General features: G+C 37.8%; 1 protein-coding gene across 1 annotated transcript in view; it reads left to right on the forward strand.

The window, feature by feature from the left end:
- The window catches only part of SLC38A4 (solute carrier family 38 member 4), a 67,462-nt gene extending 61,618 nt beyond the window's left edge, over positions 1–5,844 (forward strand). The window contains exons 14-16 of the mRNA XM_039243086.1: positions 1,918–2,062; positions 3,418–3,515; positions 5,111–5,844. Of these exons, the coding sequence (XP_039099017.1) occupies positions 1,918–2,062; positions 3,418–3,515; positions 5,111–5,212 (345 nt within the window). The 3' untranslated portion in view covers positions 5,213–5,844. The remainder of the gene's footprint in view (positions 1–1,917; positions 2,063–3,417; positions 3,516–5,110) is intronic.
- Positions 5,845–25,033: the final 19,189 nt, after the last annotated feature.

Genomic DNA, 25,033 nt, shown 5'->3' on the forward strand with positions numbered 1-25,033 from the left:
GGAAACCACATTCACATTCAGGGGCCCTGCATGTACAGGTTTACTTCCAACTCAGCTTATCGAATAAGGAGTATTCTTTCAACAGAAGACCCACCTCCCCCCCAAAAAAGCACATACATAAGTCCTCTGCCTGAAAATAAGTTGTATTCTACTTGTTTATTCTATAAGTTTTGCACTTTCAGACAAATAAATCCTTAAGCCATTGGGATGTACCATGGAAAGCTTATGTTGAAGCCTAATAGACCAGTTTAGACAATATCGAATAAGCACGGAGTGTGGATCATGATGTAGAATTAATGGGCAGCTGGGGAAAATGTAATCAAGCCATTTGCTTTCTTCAGCCTACCTTTCAAAGCTAATTTCATAATTTTCACTAATCCAATTTTTAAAATCCTTTACAAAGTCACTCTTAAACCATTTCCAGAGACTATCTGGTTTGCCATTCTGGAAATGAAATTGCTTTTGAAACCTAAACAGATGGGTTTAATTTTTGGTGGAGCGGTATGAAAGGAATGTCACATTAGACACTGCAAACAATTCGGCTCAAAGTTTTTGTCGTTCATACATGTATTTCTAAATGTATTTTACATTTTTGGTCTTAAATGAGTTCCCATCTCCCCACCAGTAACAGACTTCAGAAGTAAAATTTTAAGTGGGAAATCAATGCCAGCATTTCTAAATATGTGAAGTCCAAGCTTAACTGGAGTGTTCACTTAATTGAAAAGCCAATAGACTAATGCCACTAAGTCAAAAAGTGTCCTCTAAAAAAAGATTCCAAAGATAAGAGTATTTTCTACTTTTCTACTTTGTTAAGCTGTTCAAACATGCAGGGCATTCCCTCCACCCACAAGGATCTTTTTATTATCCAGTTACAGCACAGTAACTTGAAAGGCTGCTACAAAAGGAGCCTCTCTTGACCTTTCACCTACTTATTGTAGCTGCTGAAATAGGGCTGAAGTCTGTCAAGGCTCCTGAAGGGAGGAAAGGGATTCATTCTGTTCAACTTAATTCAACATGTATTGAGTGCCTGCTGTGTGCAAGACACCAAACAAGAAACTGAGGAATGCTAAAATTATTAGGTCCTATTCATTACCTTTTGTGTGCATTTGTGTGCATTTATAGTCTATAACTGAAAAGGGGGAGATAAAAGGGAAAAAAGGGGTAATATACAAAGAGTATCATTTTTAAAAACATTATGTGGCAAGATAAACCTTATGTGCTAAATACAATGCTGAATTAAAAAAAAACAGATTTCTAAAAATTCCATTTACAAACAGGGCAAATCAATTCAGTGCTTGCCCTTAATACTTACTTAATCCCATCTGATGACCCAACATGTTTGGAAATCAAGGATTTTATTGTGTCCCTGAATTCTATGTCTTATCTGCTATTTTCTCATTGAGATTACTTTTAAGAAAAAATTCTGAAAGCTGAGAAAGTGAGCACAAGGAAAATAGTATCTCAAATATCAGCATCAAGGCTGCACAACAATATCAACATACTTTTTTAAATATTTATTTTAAAGAGAGCACAAGCCAGGGAGGGGCAGGAAGAAAGGCAGACAAGATTCAAAATAGGCTGTGCACTGACATCAGAGAGCCTGATGCAGAGCTCGAACCCACAAACCGTGGGATCATGACCTGAGCTGAAGTTGTATGCTCAATCGACAGCCACCTAGGTGCCCCAAAACCAACATACTTAATAACTGAACTGTACACTTAAAAATGGCTAAGATAGTAAACATTATGAATATTTTACCACAATAATGAAATTCTGAAGAATAAATCAGCATTAAGATCTTTTCTAGGAGAAAAAGGAACAACACAGGAAGTGCTTTAGAGTAACAAGAATATTTGAAATAGTAGACAAAAATCAAAAACAAATTAGTAACCTTGCCTTTGAACTTTCTTGTTGCAGATTCGTACATCAGTGACCACACTCTTATTTCCCAAAAGACCCTTCAGTTGGATAAGACACTTCTTGATTGCAGCCCTACTTCTTGCACTTAATAATGTTCTGGTCATCCTTGTACCAACTATAAAATACATCTTTGGATTCATTGGTAAGTGTGAGAAAGGCTTTATTTAGTCAGCTCAAGCAGATACCTCCTTAAATGGCAGACAGGGAGCTGGTGGATAGAGATACCCACTCCATCTTTGACTCATGGGATTCCTGTTAGCCCAGCCCAGCCGGGCTCCAGCTGGACATCTCCCCTCCCTCCCAGGTGACTCGAAGTTATTCACAGGATCAGAAAACGTCAACGGTAAAAGCTACCTTATAGGTCATCTAATCCAGCTGCTTTATCTGACAGAAATGGAGCCCCATAGAAGTCAAGTCATATACTGCTTCCCCACTCCCCACTCCATCCAAAAGTAGGGCATTCTAGGAAACTTAACGTAAGCCTCAATGGCATAATGCAATGAAGAAATTATGATTCATTTCTATGGAAGTATTTTTGAGCATCCAGACACAAAAGACAGCCTCTCTTGGGCTCTTCTGATACCTTGCGACACAATATTGCTAACAAATGCAGAAAATAAATCGATCTAAAACATTCACAATGGTTCAAAGCCCATGGCAGCTTAGTGCCAAGATGGAGTGTAGTTCTCAGGGAAGGGACTTGGTGACACCACTCTTGCTGCTTAGGGGGCGCTGCCTCCATAATGCTCACTGCAAAACATATTCTGAGTGCGACTTTTACTTTTTGACATTTTTCCATAAAGGCAGAAATCCTCTTTGGATTTCTTTCAGTTAGTGAAAACGGGTGCTAACATAGGTCCTTCCTAAAAGGAAAGTGGCATAACACAAACTTTTGAAAAGTGGAGAATACCTGTATCTTGGAATTGATCCAGGATTTGAATTTAGGTCTTAACTCTGCATCAAAAAGTAAGGAAGACAGAATCTACCTATAGGATGCTTTCTCAGGTCTGTCAGTATCAGCTGAGCATTCATGGCCATTTTTGGAGGTGGAGGAGGTTGTTCTTATAAAGCATATTCCCTTAACTGTGTGGCCTGTTAATATAGCTTTCATCTGCTGATTTCAAGGGTTACTCAAACTTTAAATACAATATAAAATTTTTTGGAATTCAGGGTCAGCAACTTGAAAAGTTAGAATTGGGTAAGTAGGCTGGGTGAGGAGTTCAACTTCTTTAGTATGTGTTTCTATTGCCAATTGCCTATACATTTTTAAGTCAGCTTTTTTATTGTTTACTATGTATTATGTGTACTTAGGATACAACTATGATGTTAGGTATAATTTTATTGATAAACAGATCTTCCTTGAATAAGCAACCAAGTTTACAGTACTTTCAGTGCTAAGATTAGGGTAGCATTAGACTTGGTTTCTTTAGAGTGTATGACCTTGAGTCTCTGCCTTGCTGAGTAAGACACTGACCTGTCCTGTGTTTGTCCCCTCAGGGGCTTCTTCTGCTACTATGCTGATCTTCATCCTTCCAGCGGTTTTTTACCTTAAACTTGTCAAGAAAGAACCCCTTAGGTCACCACAAAAGGTTGGGGTAAGTAAGCGCTGCAATTTCCCCCATTAAAAATTGCTTTTCAACTTAGGGTAAACCAGAAAATAGACATGATCAGAAAAAATTGATGAACAAGAACCGAAAATCGGAGATGGGCTGGAACTTTAGTGGAGAGAAAGAGGGGTAGATTTCTGGTACTGACATGATTCCAGGATTTCTTCCTATCATGTATCAAGTATCTTGTGTTGAGTCCTTTCTACCTGTCAAACATTAATGGAGTTTTCCCGCAGACATCTATGATACCAGTTTCCACCACCAACATTGCACCACTATCTATAGGAAGTTATGTGGGAAGGAATTAGGCTCCCTGACAGTGTTAAGAAATTATTGAAACATTTTAGTCATATTTTTTAGCTTAGGAAGGCCAAAAGATCCTGCTTTGTTTCCTTCTCCATAGTACTATGGTGTGGACTGAGATCCAGAACAGAACCATCATTTTCCAGATAACATCTTTAGATACAGAATTTAATTTTATTAAGTGAGAGCATATTTCTTTTCCAAAATGATGTTGTAAAAACATATTCCAGAACAAACTGTTTTTCTAATTATTTTTTTAATGTTTATTTTTAGAGAGACACAATGTGAGCAGGGGAGGGGCATAGAGAAAGGGAAACAGAATCCCAAGCAGGCTCCAGGCTCTGAGCTGTCAGCACAGAGCCCAACGCAGGGCTCGAACCCAAGCCACTGAGGCGCCCTTTGTTTTTCTAATTATTAAACAGCCATTGATAACATTTAATTAAGTCTCCCATCTAAGGCTTAAAAACAGTGCCTCTTCCTGAGTTATGCTGAATGTTGCCTGAGAGTCATTCACTCCTCAGGACTGTTCCGGGACCTCAGGACAGTTTGGTATTCAAAGCTCCTCCCATCATCTCCCCCAACCTTCCCCTGAATTCCTAGGCTCTCTAGTCAGTCTTGCTTGAACTTTTACAGTGGTGTGATCTTGGCAGATTACTTGTCCTGTTTGTGACCCATTCTGAGTTTGATGTAAAAATGAGTAAAATTGTCTCCTAGATCCTTTCTAGTGAAAGAAATTTCAGCTGTTGCTTCCTCATATATAGAGTGAGGCAGTTAATCCCAGTGGTGGTAATATAAAAGGCCCCTTCTACTGTTTTACACACACACACACACACACACACACACACACACACACACATTTAAGAAATATGTAACACAGATTAGGCTTTTGTTTTTATCGGTTTACTTTATAAATTTAATCCTGCCCTATATATTATAATATGCCCTTCTTCACCTAAAAGATTGTGAGCACACTCAATGTCATTCTATCTTTTTCTGTCACTTGGTTTTTAATGATTACAGAGTATTCCATCATTTTGATGTACCCAAATCAACCACATCTCTAGTTTGAAGATTTAGGTTAAGTCTCTCCACTGTATTCACAGAACCCTCTTTCCTCAACTCGGGTTCTAAATTCACTCAACTGCTAGGCATGGACATCTGAGCTGCAAGAATACAATTCAATATACCAATCAGATCGCTGCCTTTAGATAAACTTTTAAGAGCAAACTGTGCTAAATAATGGTTTTTGTGTTTCCTAACAAGCTCTCTCTGGTTTACAGGCTTTAATTTTCCTTGTGGTTGGAATCATCTTCATGATTGGAAGCATGGCACTCATTATAATTGACTGGATTTACAACCCCCCAAATTCCAAGCATCACTAACCCAAGGAAAAATACCTTTTCTATTGGAAATGGTTGCAAATTATGTTGCAAAAGACATTTGAGTTCTATTGATTGGAATGTTATTCATAGGAAATAACAGGAAGATTCCAAAGATGTTTATAGTAACATCATCAGGCACCGTGGAAGAAAAACAAAAGCATCATTTTTGTCAAGAATGGCTGCTTATAGGTTTAAAACCTGTGGTGCGCATTTCTACCCAGGCTTTCCTAGAGCTATGTGATGTATTTTTGCTGTTGCACAAGCAGAATAAGGGTAGCTATATGGAATGGTCATCAGATACTACCCTTTCCCCTCCCCATAAAATTACCAGATACTTGTATTCTCAAAACATACAACAAAAATGCCCTGGTGGCAAAGGTATCACCCCTTAATACCTTTTCCCAATCCAGCACCAAATATTCTAGATCTATTTAACAGAGGCTAAAGCCAGGTCTTATGAATAGTCCCCGTAAGGTACATTTATGATCAGATAGCCAGCTAAAACATCTTATTGTCAATAGTGAAAGAATATTTTGCCCATTTTGTTTGTGACATTGAATGAATGACTTCTTCATTCAATAGATTTTTGGTAAATGTTAAAGATGTCTTATTAAACATAGGCATATTGTTTATTTTATTGTGCTTTACTGCGCTTAGCATTGAGGGTTTTTTCTTTTTTTTTTCTTTTTTCTTTTTTTTTTTACAAATTGGTTTGCAGCAACCTTGCATTGAGCACCACTTTTCCAACAGCATTTGCTCACTTTGTGTTTGCCACATTTCAGTAATTCTCACAGTATTTCAAACTTTTTCATTATTATATTTGTTATGGTGATCTATGGTCAGTGATTAAGACTTGCTGAAAGCTCAGATATGGTTAGCACTCTTTAGCAATATTTTTAAATTAAGGTATGTACATTTTTTTTAGATGTAATACGGTAGCACACTTGGCAGGCTATAGTGTAAACATAACTTTTATATATGCTGGGAAACCAAAAAAATCTATTTGACTTGCTTTATTATAACATTTGCCTTATTGTGGTTGTCCAGAACCAAACCTGCAGTATCTCCGAGGTATGCCTACACGTCTTATGAACAGTCCCTGTAAGGTACATACATGAATGATCAGACACCAGAACACCTTACTGTCAACAGTAAAGGAATATTTTGCCCATTCTGTTTGTGACATTGAAGGAGTGCCTTCCTCGTTCAATATTTTTTATAAACGTTAAAACATCTTTCTAAACAGAGGAGCTTTATTTAAATTATAAACTGCCTGTTCTGGAAGCATTTGCTCTTCAATATTAACCTAGTCCTCTTGTAATGCTTTTGTCCTTGAACAATGCTCTCCCCCTCGTCTTCCATTATCATTCACAATTTTTAGATAGACCACAGTTCATGTGGAGCTACATTACCCAGTATTGTTTGATACATTTTTGATAAACATTCAGTGCAGGAAACTGTGATTGCTATATGTGTATGTATATAATCTTATTCTGTAGTCATCAGAATTTTAGTGTATGGTACATTTGATTTTTATTTTTTACATGTGTAGTTTTCGCTCTTCACAGTCAAAACGTTTATATTATTGAGGGTGGGGGCAGGGAATTATGTTGATGTACTCAAAAAATCCATTTGTATGTATCTGTCTATTGGGGATATTTTAAATTAGAAACCTAAGTTATATATAGTTCAGTAATGCTCTTTAATGTTTACAATAACAACATAATCATCTACAGGAAAATAAGTTCCTTGTTTGCAAATAATTGTCAGTGCTAAGGTTGTTCTTTTAACTTAGCATGTCTACAATAGGATTTAGTTCAGTTTAGCTTGTACAGGGGTCTCTGACATTCATTTGCCATTTAATGCAGCGTTGAATGGTCCTCCATAAAAGTGCTAACACTACAGAGAGATGCAAACCGTTATTCTTGCTCAGTTCTACAACATGCTTACATAAAATGGATTTAAAAACTAGCACTTGCTTCCCAGAATTTCTGGACTTTGCCACTTCCTCCCCCCCAAATCAGTACGAAGAACATTTATTGTATATTTTTATATTTTAGTAAAGCCAAGTATGAAATACAAGTATCAGCTAAGTATAACATTAAATCATATTTCAATAGGGTTTTTTGGATTGTGCCTTAAGATATACATTTGTTTTATATATTATTTTCTAGAGGCATAATACTGTCAAACGGTGCACTTTGTTATGGAAATTGAGCATTACTAGACACTATCATAACTTTGGAGTCACTATTATTGGAAAATACTTGCCAAATAGCATCTTCAAGATAGGTTTCCATTTACATTCACCTAAAGCGTATGTCAAAATAAAGTGGAAAAAGGTACCTTCTGAGTGTTAAAGGTTTAATCTGAATGTATTTAAATGTAAATATAAAGATTAATTCAAAAACTGGGGAAATATCAAGTCTGTATATAGTTTGAATACTTTACCTTTGAAATTACTAACTTGAAAATATCCACATCTGTAATTATACAGATATTCAAGAGCAATACTACAGTGCCAAATAAAGCACCATTTTTTTCTCATGGCAATTTTCAGGATTAGAGCTCACATAGACTGCAGGGCAGGCTTACATACGTTAACTTGTACTGGTTAATTTAACCCCATTTATAAACAGATGAAAATTTATTTTCTTATTTCATTTATAAGATGGTTCAATGTACTGGGAGGCTTTTTTTTTTATTACAGAAAGTGTATATTGGTATATAATAAATGAACTTTTCAAATGACTATGATTTGATTTTATTCCTATTGTTGAAGGCTATAAATTTGTATGTGAGAAATTTTAATTTTAAATATTGTCTATGGTACATGTTCTATTTTCATTGTTACTCTTTAAAGTTCTTTTGTTTATTCATTTTTGAAAGAGTGTGAGCAGGGGAGGGGCAGAGAGAGAGAGGGAGATACAGCATCTAAAGCAGGCTCCAGGCTCTGAGCTGTCAGCACAGAGCCCAATATGGACGAGGCTTGAACCTGTGAACCCCGAGAGCATGACCTGAGCCAAAGTCAGATGCTTAACCAACTGAGCCCCCCAGGTGACCCTCATTGTTACTCTTGATGTATAATTAACATTTGTAGCTGTCAAAAAATAGTTGCCATTTTGTTTTGGCAAAATACACTGCTAATCCTAAATTTTGTTTTAAATTTTTAAGTCATCTCCACACCCTATGTTGGGCTTGAACTCACAACCCTGAGATCAAGAGTCACATGCTCTTTCCACTGAAGAAGCCAGGCACCCCCTAAATCATTTTTGTTAGTAAATAAGTTTTAAAGTTTATTTTTGAGAGAGAGAAAGAAGATCCCAAGCAGTTCCATGCTGATAGCATGGAGCCTGACACAGGGTTTGAACTCACAAACCATGAGATCATGAACCAAGCTGAAATAAAGCAAGAATCAGACCCTTAACTGCCTGAGCCACCCACGTACCCCCTGAAATGGTATCTCTTTGTGATTCATTTCTATTTCCTTGCTGACTAGTGTTGGAAATTTTTCATGTGTTTACTGGCCATTCGTGTTTCCTTTTGTGAAGTGCCCACTCAAATCTTTCAGCCATTTTAACGGTTGCTAGTCTTTCTTGTAAATTTTCAGTTCTTTATATATTCTGTACACATGTCCTTTGTCAGATGGCAAATGTATTTTTGTCAGTCTATGACATGCCTACTCATTTACCTAAAGGTATCTTAATTATATCTTTCTGGGGCCAGGTCTTCACAGCTTGAAGTTCTGTAATTCCTGTCTTACTGGGATAAACCTCGTTAGGATGGTATTGTTATAATTAACATTTTGCTTTTCAAATTTGGGGAGGAAGTCTCTCTTTTTTGAGAGACAGAGTGTAGTCTGTTTTCTTGCCTTCTAGTGAGCTTTATTTAGTGTATACTAATGTACTTCTTTATAGACACATAGATAGATAATTGACTATCTAACAATGACCTTTGCTAAGTCACTTGGACTCTAGGTTAGGAAACCTAGTACTACTTAGATAGGCCTAGGACATCAAAAACCCTTCCTGGCGACATGTAATCAAGTTCATTAGCTTTCTCAGTCCTTGTTACAGGCACATACAGATGAAACAGGAGAAATTACTTCATGTGGCTTCAGTCACCAGCTTGGAAGTTCTGCCACCTCCCCTGGACTCTGTATGTCCTTCATGTACACAGCAGTCTGCCAGGCCTCTGCTTCTTTGGCATGTACTCTCGTGACAGTCTTTCCCCAAGAAGATACTGGGTACTAATTATCCAGTAGGCCATATTGAGGAAACTGATTGAAAAAAAAAAAAATTCTCTTAGACCCTTTCTTCACACCATACACCAAGAGTGGAAAAATGCAACAAGAAAGGCACAAACTTAAGCAGTGACATTTTAGGAAGAATGACCTGACAGCTGCCTTGGGAAGTAAGACACAGTGGAGGAAATTACATGGGCAACGATGGACCACAGGACTATATGGTAGTGCATTAAAGAGCATTCTAGAAAACACCAGCTACCTGGGCGCCTGGGTGGCTCAGTCAGTCAAGTGACCGACTTCAGGTCAGGTCATGATCTAACAGTTGGTGAATTCGTGCCCTCCTGTATCAGGCTCGTTGCTGTGAGCACAGCCTTCTTTGGATCTTCGTTCTCCCTCTCTCTGCCCTTCTGCGCTCATGTTCTCTTTCTCTCTCAAAAGTAAATCAACATTAAAAACAAGAAAACACCAACTAGCAACAAATACAGACAAGTATTAGGTCTTCATACATTAAGGATATAAACAATAAGAATGGGCACCTGGGTGGCTTAGTTGGCTAGGTGGCCCGACTCTTGGTTTCAGCTCAGGTCATGATCTTGCTGTTCAGGAATTTGAGCCCTGCATCAGGCTCCACAGTAACAGTGCAGAGCCTGCCTGGGATTCTCTCTTTCTCCCCCTTTCTCTCTGCTCTTCTGCTGCTCATGCTCTCTCTCAATTGTTTAAAAAAACAAACAAACAACAACAAAAAACAATGGAAGCTACTAAGAATCTAATAGAATAGGGCAATGGACATGAAGTCACAGAAGAAAAATGAATGGTGAACGAGTTTAAGTCATTTGACCTCACAGTGAGTCAAAAACATGCAGGTAAAGAACACAAATATAATTGTTTTCTTGGTCATATTACTAAAATAAAAGTTAATACTCTGTGGTGGGGAGTGCAGGGAGTGGTACACTCGTTCAATGCTGCTGGCAAAAATCCTGGCTCAGCTTATGTGGAAGGCAGGCTGGCAACACTAAAGGTGTTGAGGATGTTTGTGTAGTGGGCAGACAGCCCCCAAAAGCTCTAATCCCATGAGCCCTTAAAATCAGAGAACTTTCTTCAGCTGAAATCAGAAAGATTCAAAGCATAAAAGGGACTCAAGCTTCCACTGCTGCTTAAAGACAGAAGAGACCATGTAGAAACAGAAGGAAGTGAATTGTGCCAACAACTTAAATAAGCCAAGAAAACCGTTCTCCTGCCGAGTCTCCAAACAGGAGCCCAGGGCACCAATGCTTAGAGCTGAAGCTTGAGAGACCCTAAGCATAGTACTCTGCCAAGCCAGCCAGACTTCTGACCTACTGATCTAGCAGATAAGTGCGTGTTTTAAGTTGCTAAGTTTGTGACAATTTGTTACAGCAGTAGGAAACTAGGAAATACAGTGTTCGCATCTTTTGATCCACTGACTTTTCTAAGAATCTATTCTGAGAAAGAAATCAGAGAAGTGACTTGACTTATGTCTACTAATGTATTCTTTCAGCATATAATGGTTCTGAAAACTACATTTTTGAAACACTCCACATGTCCAAAACTGTGGAATGATTTAATAAATCCTAGTAACTTCATAGGCTGGGATAGGACATAGTCATTAAAAATGCTTAAGAGGGGCACCTGGATGGCTCAGTTGGTTCAACGTCCAACTTCAGCACAAGTCATGATCTCGTAGTGTGTGGGTTCGAGCCCCGCATTGGGTTCTGTGCTGGCAGCTCAGAGCCTGGAGCCTGTTTCAGACTCTGTGTTTCCCTCTCTCTCTGCCCCTTCCCCACTCATGCTCTGTCTCAAAAATAAATAGACTATTAAAAAAATAATGCTTTTGAATCATTAATAAAATGATAAACTATGGTATAATATTAAAGTGAAAAAATGCTTCCTTACACCAATTTTACATATTAAAAATGCATGGAATAGAATAGAAATAGGAAAAAGGAAATAGACATAAGTGCTAAAAGTAGATATCATAGATAGCAAGATAAGGGAGGTTAGTCCTCAACCTAGACTTCTGTTATTTTCTAAAAATTTTCTACAGAGACCATTCCTTTCACAGTTATGAAAAACTTAGAGAAACATTTTTCTGTCAACTTAGATTTTCCAGAAATAACTGAAACGTGCTGCCAATTTCTATACATTTTTATATTTTCAGTTGAGTCTAAAGGCTCACTTGGAGGAGAGTACAATTCACAATTGGGGAACAGTCCCTGATGACTGAAGAAGGAGAAAGGATGGTGCAGACCCTCCCCAGAAGTGAGGCATGGGGAGGACATAAAGAAAATGGTGCAGCTCAGCCAGCAGGCCAGATTTCAGTCCCAGATTCATGGTTTGGGCAACTCCTTCAATTTTACTGAGCTTCAGTTTTCCCATTTCTGTTGGTGTAATTTCTATGTAATGCAGTTCTCAAGATGATTTAGTTTAGAATCCTTAGAAATATCAGAAAGCCCTTATATCTTTAGTACAAATACTTGACAGTCCTAAGTAAGGGATCATCCAAGTGCTCCACACCATACCTTGCAGCCATGATTTCTGCAGCTCAGTCCTGAAAATGTGAGTGAGGTTAAGTCCAATGCTTCTGGGGAATGCTCCCTCCTTGCCACTTAGGCTGAATAACTTAACGGACAAATATTTATTCAGTGAAGACCATGAACCAGATATGGTCCTAGGCACAAGGATACAGAGTAGTCCTTGTTTTTGAGTAGCTTCTAGAGGAAGAGGCACATGTATACAGATAGGTAGAATGGAAAATACTTAACGGAACTAGAGTGTATTATGCTAAATGAAATAAGCCAGTCAGAGAGACAAATACCACATGATTTCACTCCTATGTGGAATTTAAGAAACAAAGCTGATGAACTTAGGGGAAGGGAAGGAAACATAAAATAAGATAAAAGCACAAAGAGGGGCAAACCATAAGAGACTCTTAATGATAGAGAACTGAGGGGTTTGCGGGGGGATGGGCTAAATGGGTGATGGGCATTAAGGAGGGCACTTGTTGGGATGAGCACTGGGTATTGTATGTAATTGATGAATCACTAAATTGTACTCCTGAAACTAACACTATACTGTGTGTTAACCAATTTGAATTTAAATAAAATCTTGGAAGAAAAATAAGGGAAATATTTATATATAAAACTATAAACATTTGTATATAAAACTATATTTATATATAAAATTAAACTATATACATTATATATAAGTTATATATACATTTATATATATACACATATACACATTATATATATAAATAAATATATATATATAAAACTCCATGGAACCTCTAAGGGGAGAACCCAAGTCAAGCACTCAGATTTCTGGCAGCAGATGCCCATTAAATTGAATCCTAAATTAGGACACACTGAAGCCGTCAGATAAAAGGTGGAGAAACAAAGCAGCACACACAAACGCAGGATTCCTTCCATGGACTCCCCACTCCACACAGCCACATGCATACATACACCTTCCACATACTCTATTAGATTCCTTTTGCTGCTATAACAAATTACCACACTCTTAGGGACTTAAAAGAACACATTTTATTATCTTATAGGCAGCTCCGCAGGGATCAGTAGAAGCCCCAGCAAAATCATAAACCCAGGTGACCAAGTAAAACAAAGATTCTCAGAATTAAATTGATTGGTACTACAGCCACAAAGTAGGCCAAAACCTGTGTGTTAATCTAAAGAGAGTGGCTGCTTGTTACAGTAAAAGATTTTAATAGGATGTTTGATACACAGTTGAGAGTCATCCACCACACTAAACACCAAGAAAATTACAACTTGAATAAGATAATCAACTGATGCCAACACTGAAATAAATCAGATGTTCAAATTACCTAGGAAGAAATTTTTTTTTAATTTATTTCTAGGAGAGAGAGAGAGACAGCATGAGCCAGGGAGGGTCAGAGAGAGAGGGAGACACAGACTCTGAAACAGGCTCCAGGCTCTGAGCTGGCAGGCAGCACAGAGCCCGACGCGGGGCTCGAACCCACAAACCACGAGATCATGACCTAAGCGAAAGTCGGACGCTTAACCGACTAAGCCACCCAGGCGCCCCAGGAAGAATTTTTTTTAATTTTAATTTTTGAGAGAGAGAGAGAGAGGGAGGGAGACAGACAGACAAGACAACACAGAGACAGACAGAATCCGAAGCAGGCTCTAGGCTCTAAGCTATCAGCATACAGCCCAATGCGGGGCTTGAACTCACAAACCACAAGATCATGATCTGAGCCAAAGTCAGATGCTTAACCCAGGCAGCTCCCCCAGCAAGAATTTTAAAGTAGCCATTCTAAAAATACTTCAATGTCAATTATAAATGTTCTTAAAAAATAGAACATTCCAGCAAAGAAACAAGTTTATAAAAAGAAATAATTAGAAAGTATAAGTGGAAAAACATAACAAATTTAATGAAAAATTCATTGGGTGTGCTCAGTAGAACAGAGATAGAGAATAGAATCAGCATACCTGAGTAAATACAAATAGAATTCATTCAATTTGGGGATAAAAAGAGGGAGACTAAAGAAAGAATAGAACAGAACTGGGCTCTAGACCTGTGTGACAAAAACAAAGTCAACAGTTGTATTATCAGAGTCCTGGAAAGAAACAATTTGAATAATGGTTGAGGACTCCCTAAATTTGGTGAGAGATGCCAAGGTATGTACTTTAAAACTTCAGTGAATTTCCAAGGAAAACCTAAATGAATCCATGCAAATACTTGTCAAAATTTCTGAAACTAACATGAGGAAAACAATCTTGAACGCATCCCAAGAGGAGCACATGCCATATAGAGAACACTTGTTTGAGGTCTGAGGATCTCTTATCAAAACATGTGGAGATAACAGAATTGGCACAATGTTTTCAAGTGCCAACAGGAAAAAGTTTCAACAGTAAATTCTTTATCAAGCAAAACTGGCTTTCAGGAAGAAAGGGGAAATAGCATCCTTAGAAAAAGGAAAACTAAGTAAATGGTTGCAGGCCTACCCATAGAGATGTAACAAAAAAGGTTCTTCCAACAGAAAATAAGTGATAAAAAAAAAATGTTAGGGAATCCGGAAAGAACAAAGACTAGAAATATGGGTACATGCAATAGACCATACTTTTCTTCATGAGCTTCATAAATACATTTTCTGATTGAAGCAAAAATTATCTAATACTCAAGGCAATGATTTTTTTAAGCAGAGAACATAAAGAGAACTTAAATAGAAATGAAGTTATCACAGTTTGCTGGTGGTGGTAAAGTGTTGTTACAAGTAGACTGTGATAAGTCACTCATGTGTGCTACAATAGTCAGAGCAACTGCTACAAGAACTATACAAAGAGATTCACTCAGAAACACCGTAAGTAAAGATGAGTTCTCAAAAATATTTAAGTAATCCACTGGAAGCCAAGAGAAACAGGAATGAGAATCAGAAAAATAAAATGGTACACTTAAGCAACAACATCAACAGTTACTTTAAATGTAAACGGTTGAAGTACACCAATCAAAAACATTAAGAGGATTAATAGAGGTGCCTGGGTGGCTCAGTCAGTTAAACATTCGACTCTTGATTTTGGCTCAGATCATGATCTTGGTTGGAGATCAAGCCCCATGTTGGGCTCTACACTGACAGCACAGAGCCTGCTTGGGACTCTCTCTCGCTCTCTGCTTGTCCCCTGCTCATTTGCATTCTGTCAAAATAAGTCAACTTTATTAAAATAAATGAACAAACATCATGACCCAACTACATGGTAAGAAACACTTGTAATACATTGACACAGGTAAGTTGAAAGTAAAAGGCTGTAAAAAGTTACACATGCAGAAAAACAAACCCCCAGAAAAGCAGGCATGGCTATATTCATATGTGATAAAGTAGACTTTAGAGAAAAACGTTATTAAAGATAAAAATGTATTCCTTTTCCCCTGCCATGTACATAATAAAAAGATCAATCCAGCAGGAAAGCATACTAATCCTAAATTTGCACACAAACTAGATAGCAGAGCCTCAAAATATATAAAGTGAAAACTGACTGGAGAAAGATGAGTCCACAATTACAGTTGCAGACTTCCCCCACGCATCTCTCAGGAACTGATAGAATTACTAAACGGAATCAGCAAAGATAGAGAAAACCCAAACAATACAATCAACTAAAAGGTTCTAACTGATATATGTGTAGAACACTCCACCACCAGCAGCACGGTGCAGTGGTTTCAAAGTACGCATGAAACATTTACCAATATAGATCATATCCTGGGTCATAAAACAAACCCTCAATAAATTAAAGAGAACTGACATCACACAGTATTTTCTGAGCATGATGGAGTCAACTAGAAACCAATGGCAGAAAGTATGGAAGTCAGGTAACACACTTCTGTATAATCTGTGGGTCAAAGTGTCAAAGGAAAATTAAGTACAAAGAACTGAATACAAATTTTAAAAAACACATCAAAATATGAAGGATGCATCTAAGGTGGTGCTGAGAGAAATTAGTGCTAACTGATATTAGAAATGAAAGAAGATCTCCAGTCAATAAGTTCCCACAGTAAAAACCTAGAAAGAGACCAAATTAACCAAAAGGAAGCAGCAGGAAGTTAAACATAAGAATGAAACCAAAAACAGAAAAATGGGGGGAGGGGGGGAGGAATGTCAGTGAAACAAAAGTGGGTTCTTTGTAAGATTCCAAACTGATAAACTTCTAGCAAGACTGATGAAAATTTTTAAAAAAGTATTATTGTCTCAGTTGGCAGTTTTCCTCTTCTAGTGGTATGTGAAATAATGGTTCATCTTAAAACGTAAGAATGTCTTTTAGGGGCACCTGGGTGGCTTAGTCGGTTAAGTGACTTCGGCTCAGGCCATGATCTCAGGTTCGTGGATTCAAGCCCCATGTCGGTCTCTGTGCTGACAGCTAGCTCAGAGCCTGAAGCCTGCTTCAGATTCTGTGTCTCCCTCTCTCTGACCCTCCCCTGCTCACCCGCGCTCTCTCTCTCTCTCCCAGAAATAAAAACTTAAAAAAAAAAAAAAAAAGGTCTTTTAATACTTTCTGTGGGGGAAAAAAAAAGACTATTAACATCCTTTGGTGCAAAGATATGGATTCCAATGAAATCTGGCCATGTGTAGCAACATGGATGGAGCTTGAGGGTGTTATGCTGAGCGAAATAAGTCAGGCAGAGAAGGACAGATACCATATGTTTGCACGTATAGGGAGATTACGAGGAACTTAACGGAGGACCAAGGGGGAGAAGGGGGGAAATAGTGGGGGAGAGGGAGAGAGGCAAACCATGAAAGACTCTTGAATACTGATAACTGAGGACTGATGGGTGTGGGGCGGGGGGCGATGGGCATGGAGGAGGGCACTTGTAGGGATGAGCACTGGATGTTATATGGAAACCAACTTGACAATAAACTATTTGTAAAAAACAAAAAAGATATGGGTTCCATTTTTTTTTTTTCTGGAGATTCTGCTCACAGTTCTACAGAGCGTTATGGTTACCATCACCATGTGCCATGTTAGTTCCAGAATGGTTGTATGTGTATGTATGCCTGCGTGTGTGTGGTCTGGATGGGTGCAGGCCAGACCAGATGAGGGTTACAAAAGGTGACCAAATAAAACATGAACTCAACTGCAATCTGCATTTTTCTATCAGTCTAATTTTGGTCAAACTGGGTAGCTTAGTGGACTCTTAACAAAATATAGCTGTTTTGCCAAAGGGAAATGGAGGCCAGAAATGAAAGGGTAATAGCAGGATGGCCTCCACATTGCAACTGGCCTCCTTGGCCTCTAAGTCCCATGCCTAGTTCAGGCACTGTGTAGCACTAACACCAAGGCTTCCAGACAGTAAGCTTTATACATAGTTTGACATTAAATGTACGTGTCACTATGCTGGAGTTTTTCCACCAGCCCTGCGAGGTGCAGGGAGAGAGACAGAAACCTGATTCTTCCCTGTGCATCATGGCTCAGCCTCCCTGGCACTGGGTCCTAGAGCATTTTACCAGGGTAGTTTGTGAATCAGCTACTCAAGAGTGATTATTTTATGGTCAGGTTCTTGGGATTATCTTTCTCAAAGGAAAGCTGGACTGTTCTCCAGATAGTGATGGGCATATTGGTTTTATTACTGCCACTTTGTAACTTAACATTTTGGAAAATCACTGTTTTACTTGGTAAGAGATGGTCTCAACCTGGTCTCCAGCCCAAACTTCAGTTCCCAGAAAGGTAATCAGCATTTCTTTCCACCTATGCAATTCAAAGAGAACTAAAACCACTTGCTGCTTTGCATTTAGCTCTTTTCCTAAAGGTATAGCCCTTGGCCAGCCACTGAGGGCCAGCCATGGTTATAGGGGTAGAGCTGCTGCTGAGATGGCTGTGCAGGAAAATGAAAAGAAAATGGACTATTTCATCAAATAATTTACCTGTGAAGGACAGTCATCACATGGTTCACTTTTTATTTAAATGTTATGAAATAAAGCAGTGTTTGGTAGAGCTTTATGAAAGTATTTTGTCCCTCGATTAGACCCAGTGATGTACTACAGTTGGCTAATACTGGCCTTCAAGAGCCATATCTCTATAATTCCATTCAGTGAGATCATGCTAGTAGCATTACATTAATGGGAAATCTTCACACCATGAAAATTGGCAAATACTGCAAGTTGGGGGGGGGGGTGAAGGTTTCCTTTTAGTTTTGGTTTTATTGGTTAAGCCAGTCTTTAAAAACTTAGTAGCACACGGGTTTTTAGATCCCTCTGCAGTCTTCCTGCAGCACCTTCCTTTAATTGTACTTAGCACGTGTTACAGTTCCTTGTCTGTACAACCTTCCAGACTACAACATCTAGAAGGGCAGACTCTGCCCGTCTCACTATTCGCAAATCTAGTACCTTGCATAGTATCCAGTTACACTGTCCTCACCAAGTATTTTGGAATGGATGACTTTTTGTTCCTTTTCTCCTATAGGATACCTGACATGGCCAATAACTAACTGTGGTGCAGAAAAAACGTGGTTAAAGACACCTCTGTTCCAGGTAATGAACACTCTTCAGAAGCTGAGAGCCAAGCTCTGGGCAGCATCTGTGAAGGGAGAGTTCAGTCCCTCTGGGGTGACAATACCCTCTTATCCCCAGCCTGCTTTTAAGAGGGTGGAAAAAGTGAAGCACTTAGAAAACTATAAAGTGTGACTCAAAAGCAAGGCTCTGAAAAACACTTCTCCCACTTATTAATGACTGAACTTGCCCTAAGAGATAAATTATTTTTTCCTACGACCAGAGAGATATAAATAAGTGTCCTGTTAGAATGGTGTATCAGTTTTAAATTCTCAATTAAAGTAGAAGAACCCAATAAAATCTTCCTTTAAAAGCAAGCTTTGATATAGGAGCAAGAAAAGGAGCCAAGAGCTGAAAGATGTTAATTGCCCGGAGTAAGGGAAGGAAAATGGTGTACAGTCTACAAAGATGGTTGCCATCAATCCTACCTCCACCAAATCTACCCATATGCTTGCCACTTGCCTCAGTAAGAGACAAAGTTTTCTTGAATCTGGGCTGGTCTTGAGACTTGCTCTAACCAAGAGCATGTAGTTGAAATGATCCTATACCTGTCCTCTAAGAGGCCTGGAAACTTCTACCTTCACATTCCCAATTGGTATTAAGAGTTTTCTGTGTATCTTTCCAGATCTTTGTCCATGATATTCTTTTTACCATAGGTAAATATACAATTTTTTAAAAACATAAGTTTATATACTTTAAGATTAAACTTCTATTTAAAAATATTTGTACAGGGGCACCTGGGTGGCTTAGTCGGTTAAGCGTCAGACTTTCACTTAGGTCATGATCTCGTGGTTCGTGGGTTCGAGCCCCGCGTCAGGCCCTGTGCTGACTGCCAGCTCAGAGCCTGGAGCCTGTTTCAGATTCTGTGTCTCCCTCTCTCTCTGACCCTCCCCTGCTCACGCTGTCTCTCTCGCCTAGAAATAAATTAAAAACGTTAAAAAAAATTTTTTTAAAAATATTTGTACACTATGTTCTGTAACTTTATTAGTATAAATTTTTTTAGTTTATTTTGAGAGAGAGTTAGAGAGCAGGGAAGGGGGCTGAGGGAGATGGAATCCCAAGCAGGCCCCCTCACTGTCAGCGTTAACCCACTGCAGGGCTTGAACCCACAAACTGATACCATGACCTGAGCTGAAACAGTCAATAGCTTAACCGACTGAGCCCCCCAGCCCCCCCAGCATAATAATTTTTGTTGATTCATATAGATTGAACTTATTGCCTTAACTACAGTAACTCCATTGTTTAATATAGTGCATTTATTTATTCAAGTCAGTCATTTATTGTTTGTAATTTATTTATTCGAAAGATACTGCAGATCATAATTCATATCTATCAATATACATAAGCTGGGCCAAAGATCACATACAACTTTAATAGAAACTGTCAAATTATTCTCCAAAATAGCTATCAATTTATTCCAACTGGTAGTATACTATAGTGTTCATCTCCTTATAATCTGGTAACACCTTAATAGTGTCATTATTTAATAGTTGCCTTTATGATGGGGAAATAAAGAACTTTGTTGTTTTAATTAAGTTTTATACATATTTAGAGATATGTTTATAACCACTGTTTCATCACTGGAAATTTATTTGTTTATATCCTTTACCCATTGATTTCTATTAAAATATTTTTTCCCATTAATCCGTACAAACAGTTTCTTACGCACACTGTGATGATGGGAGTTTAAAGTGACTTGATCATAACCTATCAAAACTGAAACAGGAATAGAAAATTTGAGAAGACTGATTACCAGCAATGAAATCAGTTAGTCATAAAACTCCCAGAAAACAAACCCAGGACCAGACAGACGTCTTCACAGGTGAATTCTACCAAACATTTAAAGAGCTAATATCTATTCTTCTCAAATTATTATGACAAAGAATACAAGAGGAAAGAAAACTTCCAAACTTGTTTTATGAGGCCAGCATTACTCTGATACCAAAACCAGATAAAAAGACACCACAAAAAAAAAAAAAAAAAAATCAAACCCACACTACAGGACAATCTCTCATGAATATGGATGCAAAAATCCTCAACAAAAGATTGGCAAACTAAATCCAATGATACATTTAAAAAAATCAGACACCATGATCAAGTGGAACATATTTCTGGGATGCAAGGGTGGTTCAATATTCACAAGGCATAATAGGTCACATCAATAAGACAGAATAAAAATCAGCATAATTTCAAAAGATGCAAAAAAAAAAAGCATTTGACAAAGTATAACATCCATTCATAATAAAAATCCTCTGCAAAGCAGGTCTGGAGGGAATGCACCTCAACATGATAAAGGCCTCATTTGAAAAATCCATAGCCAGCATCATAACCAATGGAAAAAAACAGCTTTTCCTTTAAGGTTAGGAAAAAGACAAGGATGCCCCTTTTCACCACTTTTATTCAACGTAGTACTAGATGTCCTAGCAACAGCAATTAGACAAAATAAATTAAAAGGCATCCAAATTGGCCAGGAAGAAGTAAAACTCAGTATTTTCAGATGACATGATACTATAGAAAACCCAAAATACTCCACCAAAAAAAACCTACTAGGACTAATAGAAGACTTCAGTAAAGTCACAGGATACAAAATGTACAGAAACCTGTTGCATTTCTATACAATGAAGGAGCAGAAAGTGAAATAATCCCATTTACATATACACCAAAAATAGTATCCAGGAATAAACTTAACCGAAGAGGTGAAATAAAATAAAAGGCATCCAAATTGATAAGAAAGAAGTAAAACTCTCACTATTTGCAGATGACATGATACTATATATAGAAAACCCAAAAAACTCCACCAAAACACAGCTAAAACTGATATAGTTTGGTGAGGTTGCAGGATACAAAATCAACATACAGAAATATGTTGCATTTCTATACACCAATAATGAATGAAACAGCAGCAAGGGAAATTAAGGAATCAATCCTATTTATAATTGCACCAAAAAATAGGATACCTGGGAATAAACCTAACCAAAGAAGTGAAAGATCTATACTCTGAAAACTATTAGAACACTGATGAAAGAAATTGAAGACAAAGAAATGGAAAGACATTTTATATTCATGGACTGGAAGAATATTGTTTAAGTGTCTATACCACCCAAAGCCATCTATAGATTTAGTGTAATCCCTATCAAAATGCCAATATGGAACTAGAACAATCCCAAAATTTGTATGGAACCATAGGAGACCTCAACTAGCCAAAGCAATATTGAAGAGCAAAGCTGGAGGTGTCACAATTCCCGATTAAGTTTATTACAAAGAGGTAATAATTAAAACTGTATGGGGCTGGCATAAAAAATAAACCCATGGATCAACGGAACAGAATAGAAAACCTAGGAATAGACCCACAATTATATGGTCAATTAATCTTTGACAAAAGAGGCAAGAATATGCAATGGGAAAAAGACGGTCTCTTCAACAAATAGTGTTGGGAAAACTGAACAGCCACATGTAAAAGAATGAAAACTAGACCACATTCTTAGACCATACACAAAAATAAACTCAAAATACATTAGAGACCTAAATTTGAGACCCAAAACTGTAAAAATCCTTGGAGATTATAGGCAGTAATCTTTCTGTTACTGGCCGTAGCAACATTTGTCTAGTTATGTCTGAGGCAAGAGAAAAAAGCAAAAATAAACTATTGGGACAACAGCAAAGAACTTCTGCACAGCAAAGGAAACAATCTATAAAACTAAAAGACAACCTACTGAATGGGAGAAAGTATTTGCAAATATATCTGATAAAAGTTTAGTATCCAAAAATATACGAAGAACTGAAACATTTCAGTACCCAAAAAAAAAAAAAAAAAAAACAATCCAATTTAAAAATGGTCACTGGAGTGAACACACATTTCTCCAAAGAAAGCATCCAGAGGTCTAGCAGACACATGAAAAGAAACTCATCATCACTCATCATAAGGGAAATGCAAACCAAAACTAATGAATCTGTATTATTGCAATCTAGGATTTTGTTAACTTAAAAATCAATTCTATCTGTATTTTCTTTGTTGTAACTAAAGTGTTTTGACAATTAAAAGAAATGACCTGCACAAAGTCTTCTGATCTCAGATATCTTAACACAGGTTGTAATTTAGTCACCTGATTTGATTTCAAAGGAGAATATATTTATAAGGAAATAATGAGAAGATAGGACAGAAAACCATGTAAGCAACACCCTTCTAAGATAAAATGTTATTTTTTTATTATTAGTTTATTGTTTACTTTGAGAGAGAGGCCAAGAGTGTGAGTGGAGGAGGGACAGAGAGAGACAGAGAATCCAAAGCAGGCTCTGGGCTCTGAACTGTCAGCACAGAGCCTGGTGTGGGGCTCGGACCCACAAACCATGAGAACATGACCTGAACCAAAGTTAGATACTTAACCAACAGAGCCACACAGGCATCCAAGATGTTACTTTTTAAATAGTTTGTCCTGAGCTTTTAAAAAACATTGTGTAAGGAAAATCTCCTATTCCAAAGAAAGTTACAGTTTAAGACTTTGCATGTTGTGCGGCGTCTGGGTGCCTCGTTGGTTAAGCATCCAGCTTTGGCTCAGGTCATGATCTCATGGTTCGTGGGTTCAAGCCTCGTGTGGGGCTCTGCTGACAGCCAGCATAGAGCCTGGAGCCTATTTCAGATTCTGTATCTCCATCTCTCTCTGACCCTCCCCTGCTCACACTGTAGCTGTCGGTCTTAAAACATTAAAAAAGAAAAACAACTTTGTATGTTGTTTTGTTCCCACTATCTTGCATCAAATGATAATACCAGTATTTTCTAATTTTTGTACGTTAGTTCATTTGGAATTTTGATATTTTATAACTTCTCCTTAACACTTAGTGTGGTATTACCATGAAGTGGGAAGCACACACGGAGAAGAGCAGCATAAAAAGTTAACCTGCAATATGGAGCTTTCTTAAGTTTAGCTTTTTAGCAAGTTAGGTGACTACAGATAGAAAAGGAAAGCAGGTCAAAGTAATTTTATTCTAATTTCAATGTTTATTAAGCACAGAATCAAAACAGATTTTGCGTGTGATCAAAGTTCTCCAAGGTAAAATGTCTGAGTCAAGATAGCAGGGCCAAAATGGAGACGTAAAAATAGCAGGACCAAGTCATCTGCTCATTTTTTTTAAGTTTTCTTTTTAAATCCAGTTAGTTAGCATAGAGTGTTGTCAGGTATACAATACAGTGATTCAACACTTCCACACAACATCCAGTGCTCATCACAAGTGCACTCTTTAATCCCCATCACCTATTTAGCCCATCCCCGCATCCATCTCCCCTCTGGTAATGATCAGTTTGTTCTCTATAGTTAGGAGTCTTTCTTGGTTTCTTTTTCCCCTTTGCTCCTTTGTTTTGTTTCTTAAATTCCACATGTGAGTGAAGTCATATGGTATGTGTCTTTCTCTGATGTATTTTGCCTAGCAGCATACTCTCTAGCTCCATCCAGGTCATTGCAAGTGGCAAGATTTCATTCTTTTTTATGGCTGACTAATATTCCATTGTGTATATGTACATACCACCTCTTATTTGGTTATTATAAGACTGCAATAAACAATGTTACATGTATCCCTTTGAATTAATGTTTTTGTATTCTTTGGGTAGTGCAATTCTCAGTAGTGCAATTGCTGGATCATAGGTTAGTTCTATTTTTAATTTTTTTTTTTTTGAGGAAACTCCATACGGTTTTCCACAGTGGCTGCTCCAGTTTGCATTCCCACCAACAGCGCATGAGTGTTCGTTTTTCTCCACATCCTCGCCAACACTTGTTCAAAATAATTTGTTGGTTTCATCACGATTAATACCTACCTTATCTATTTTTAGCTTTTCACAGCACATTCGCATATACAACATAACCTTCAAAACACACTTGTAACTTCATGAACTGCATATCCGATTCAACAAGAAATTCATTTTCCATGCATTCTTTGGCTCCCTGAGAGTTGTGTAGGAATATGACCTACCAATTAAATTTGTATTGCTGAATCTCTAAGTGTGCCCCTTGCCATCAGAACATGAACTTCACTGTGTAACAGTTGGCATTTGACCTTTTGGCATCACATGTGGCCACCCTGTCCTTCAGAAGCCCCAATGATGCAAGCTCTCAGCCATCCTTGAGAAAATCTGCAGCTGAACTAGGGTCTGGTTCCAGTCACTTAGAGCTATGGTTAAATTTAAGCCAATTGCTTCCTTCTTCCTGGAGTAGTTACATACAATGCTTCCTTCAAATTGAAACTTTAAACTCTTAAGTTTTTTTTTTATTATAAGAAACACATAACAAAATTTACCATCTTAACCATGTTTTAAAAATTATGGCCTTCACTATAAGCACCTCGTTGCAGAATGGATGTCTAGAACTTCATCTTGCAAAACTGAAACTCTGTACCTATTGAACAAAGCTTTCCCCCTCCCCACAGTCCCTTGGCAACTGCCATTCTACTTTGTTTTTAAGCATTTCATACTTTAGATACATACTACGTAATTCCTCTTATATCAAGTATCTTTTTATGATGGCATATTTCACTCATAATTCCCCAAGGTTCATCC

Source organism: Hyaena hyaena, unplaced genomic scaffold (assembly GCF_003009895.1).
Source record: "Hyaena hyaena isolate Hyena2069 unplaced genomic scaffold, ASM300989v1 scaffold_221, whole genome shotgun sequence".
Taxonomy (NCBI): Eukaryota; Metazoa; Chordata; class Mammalia; order Carnivora; family Hyaenidae; genus Hyaena; species Hyaena hyaena.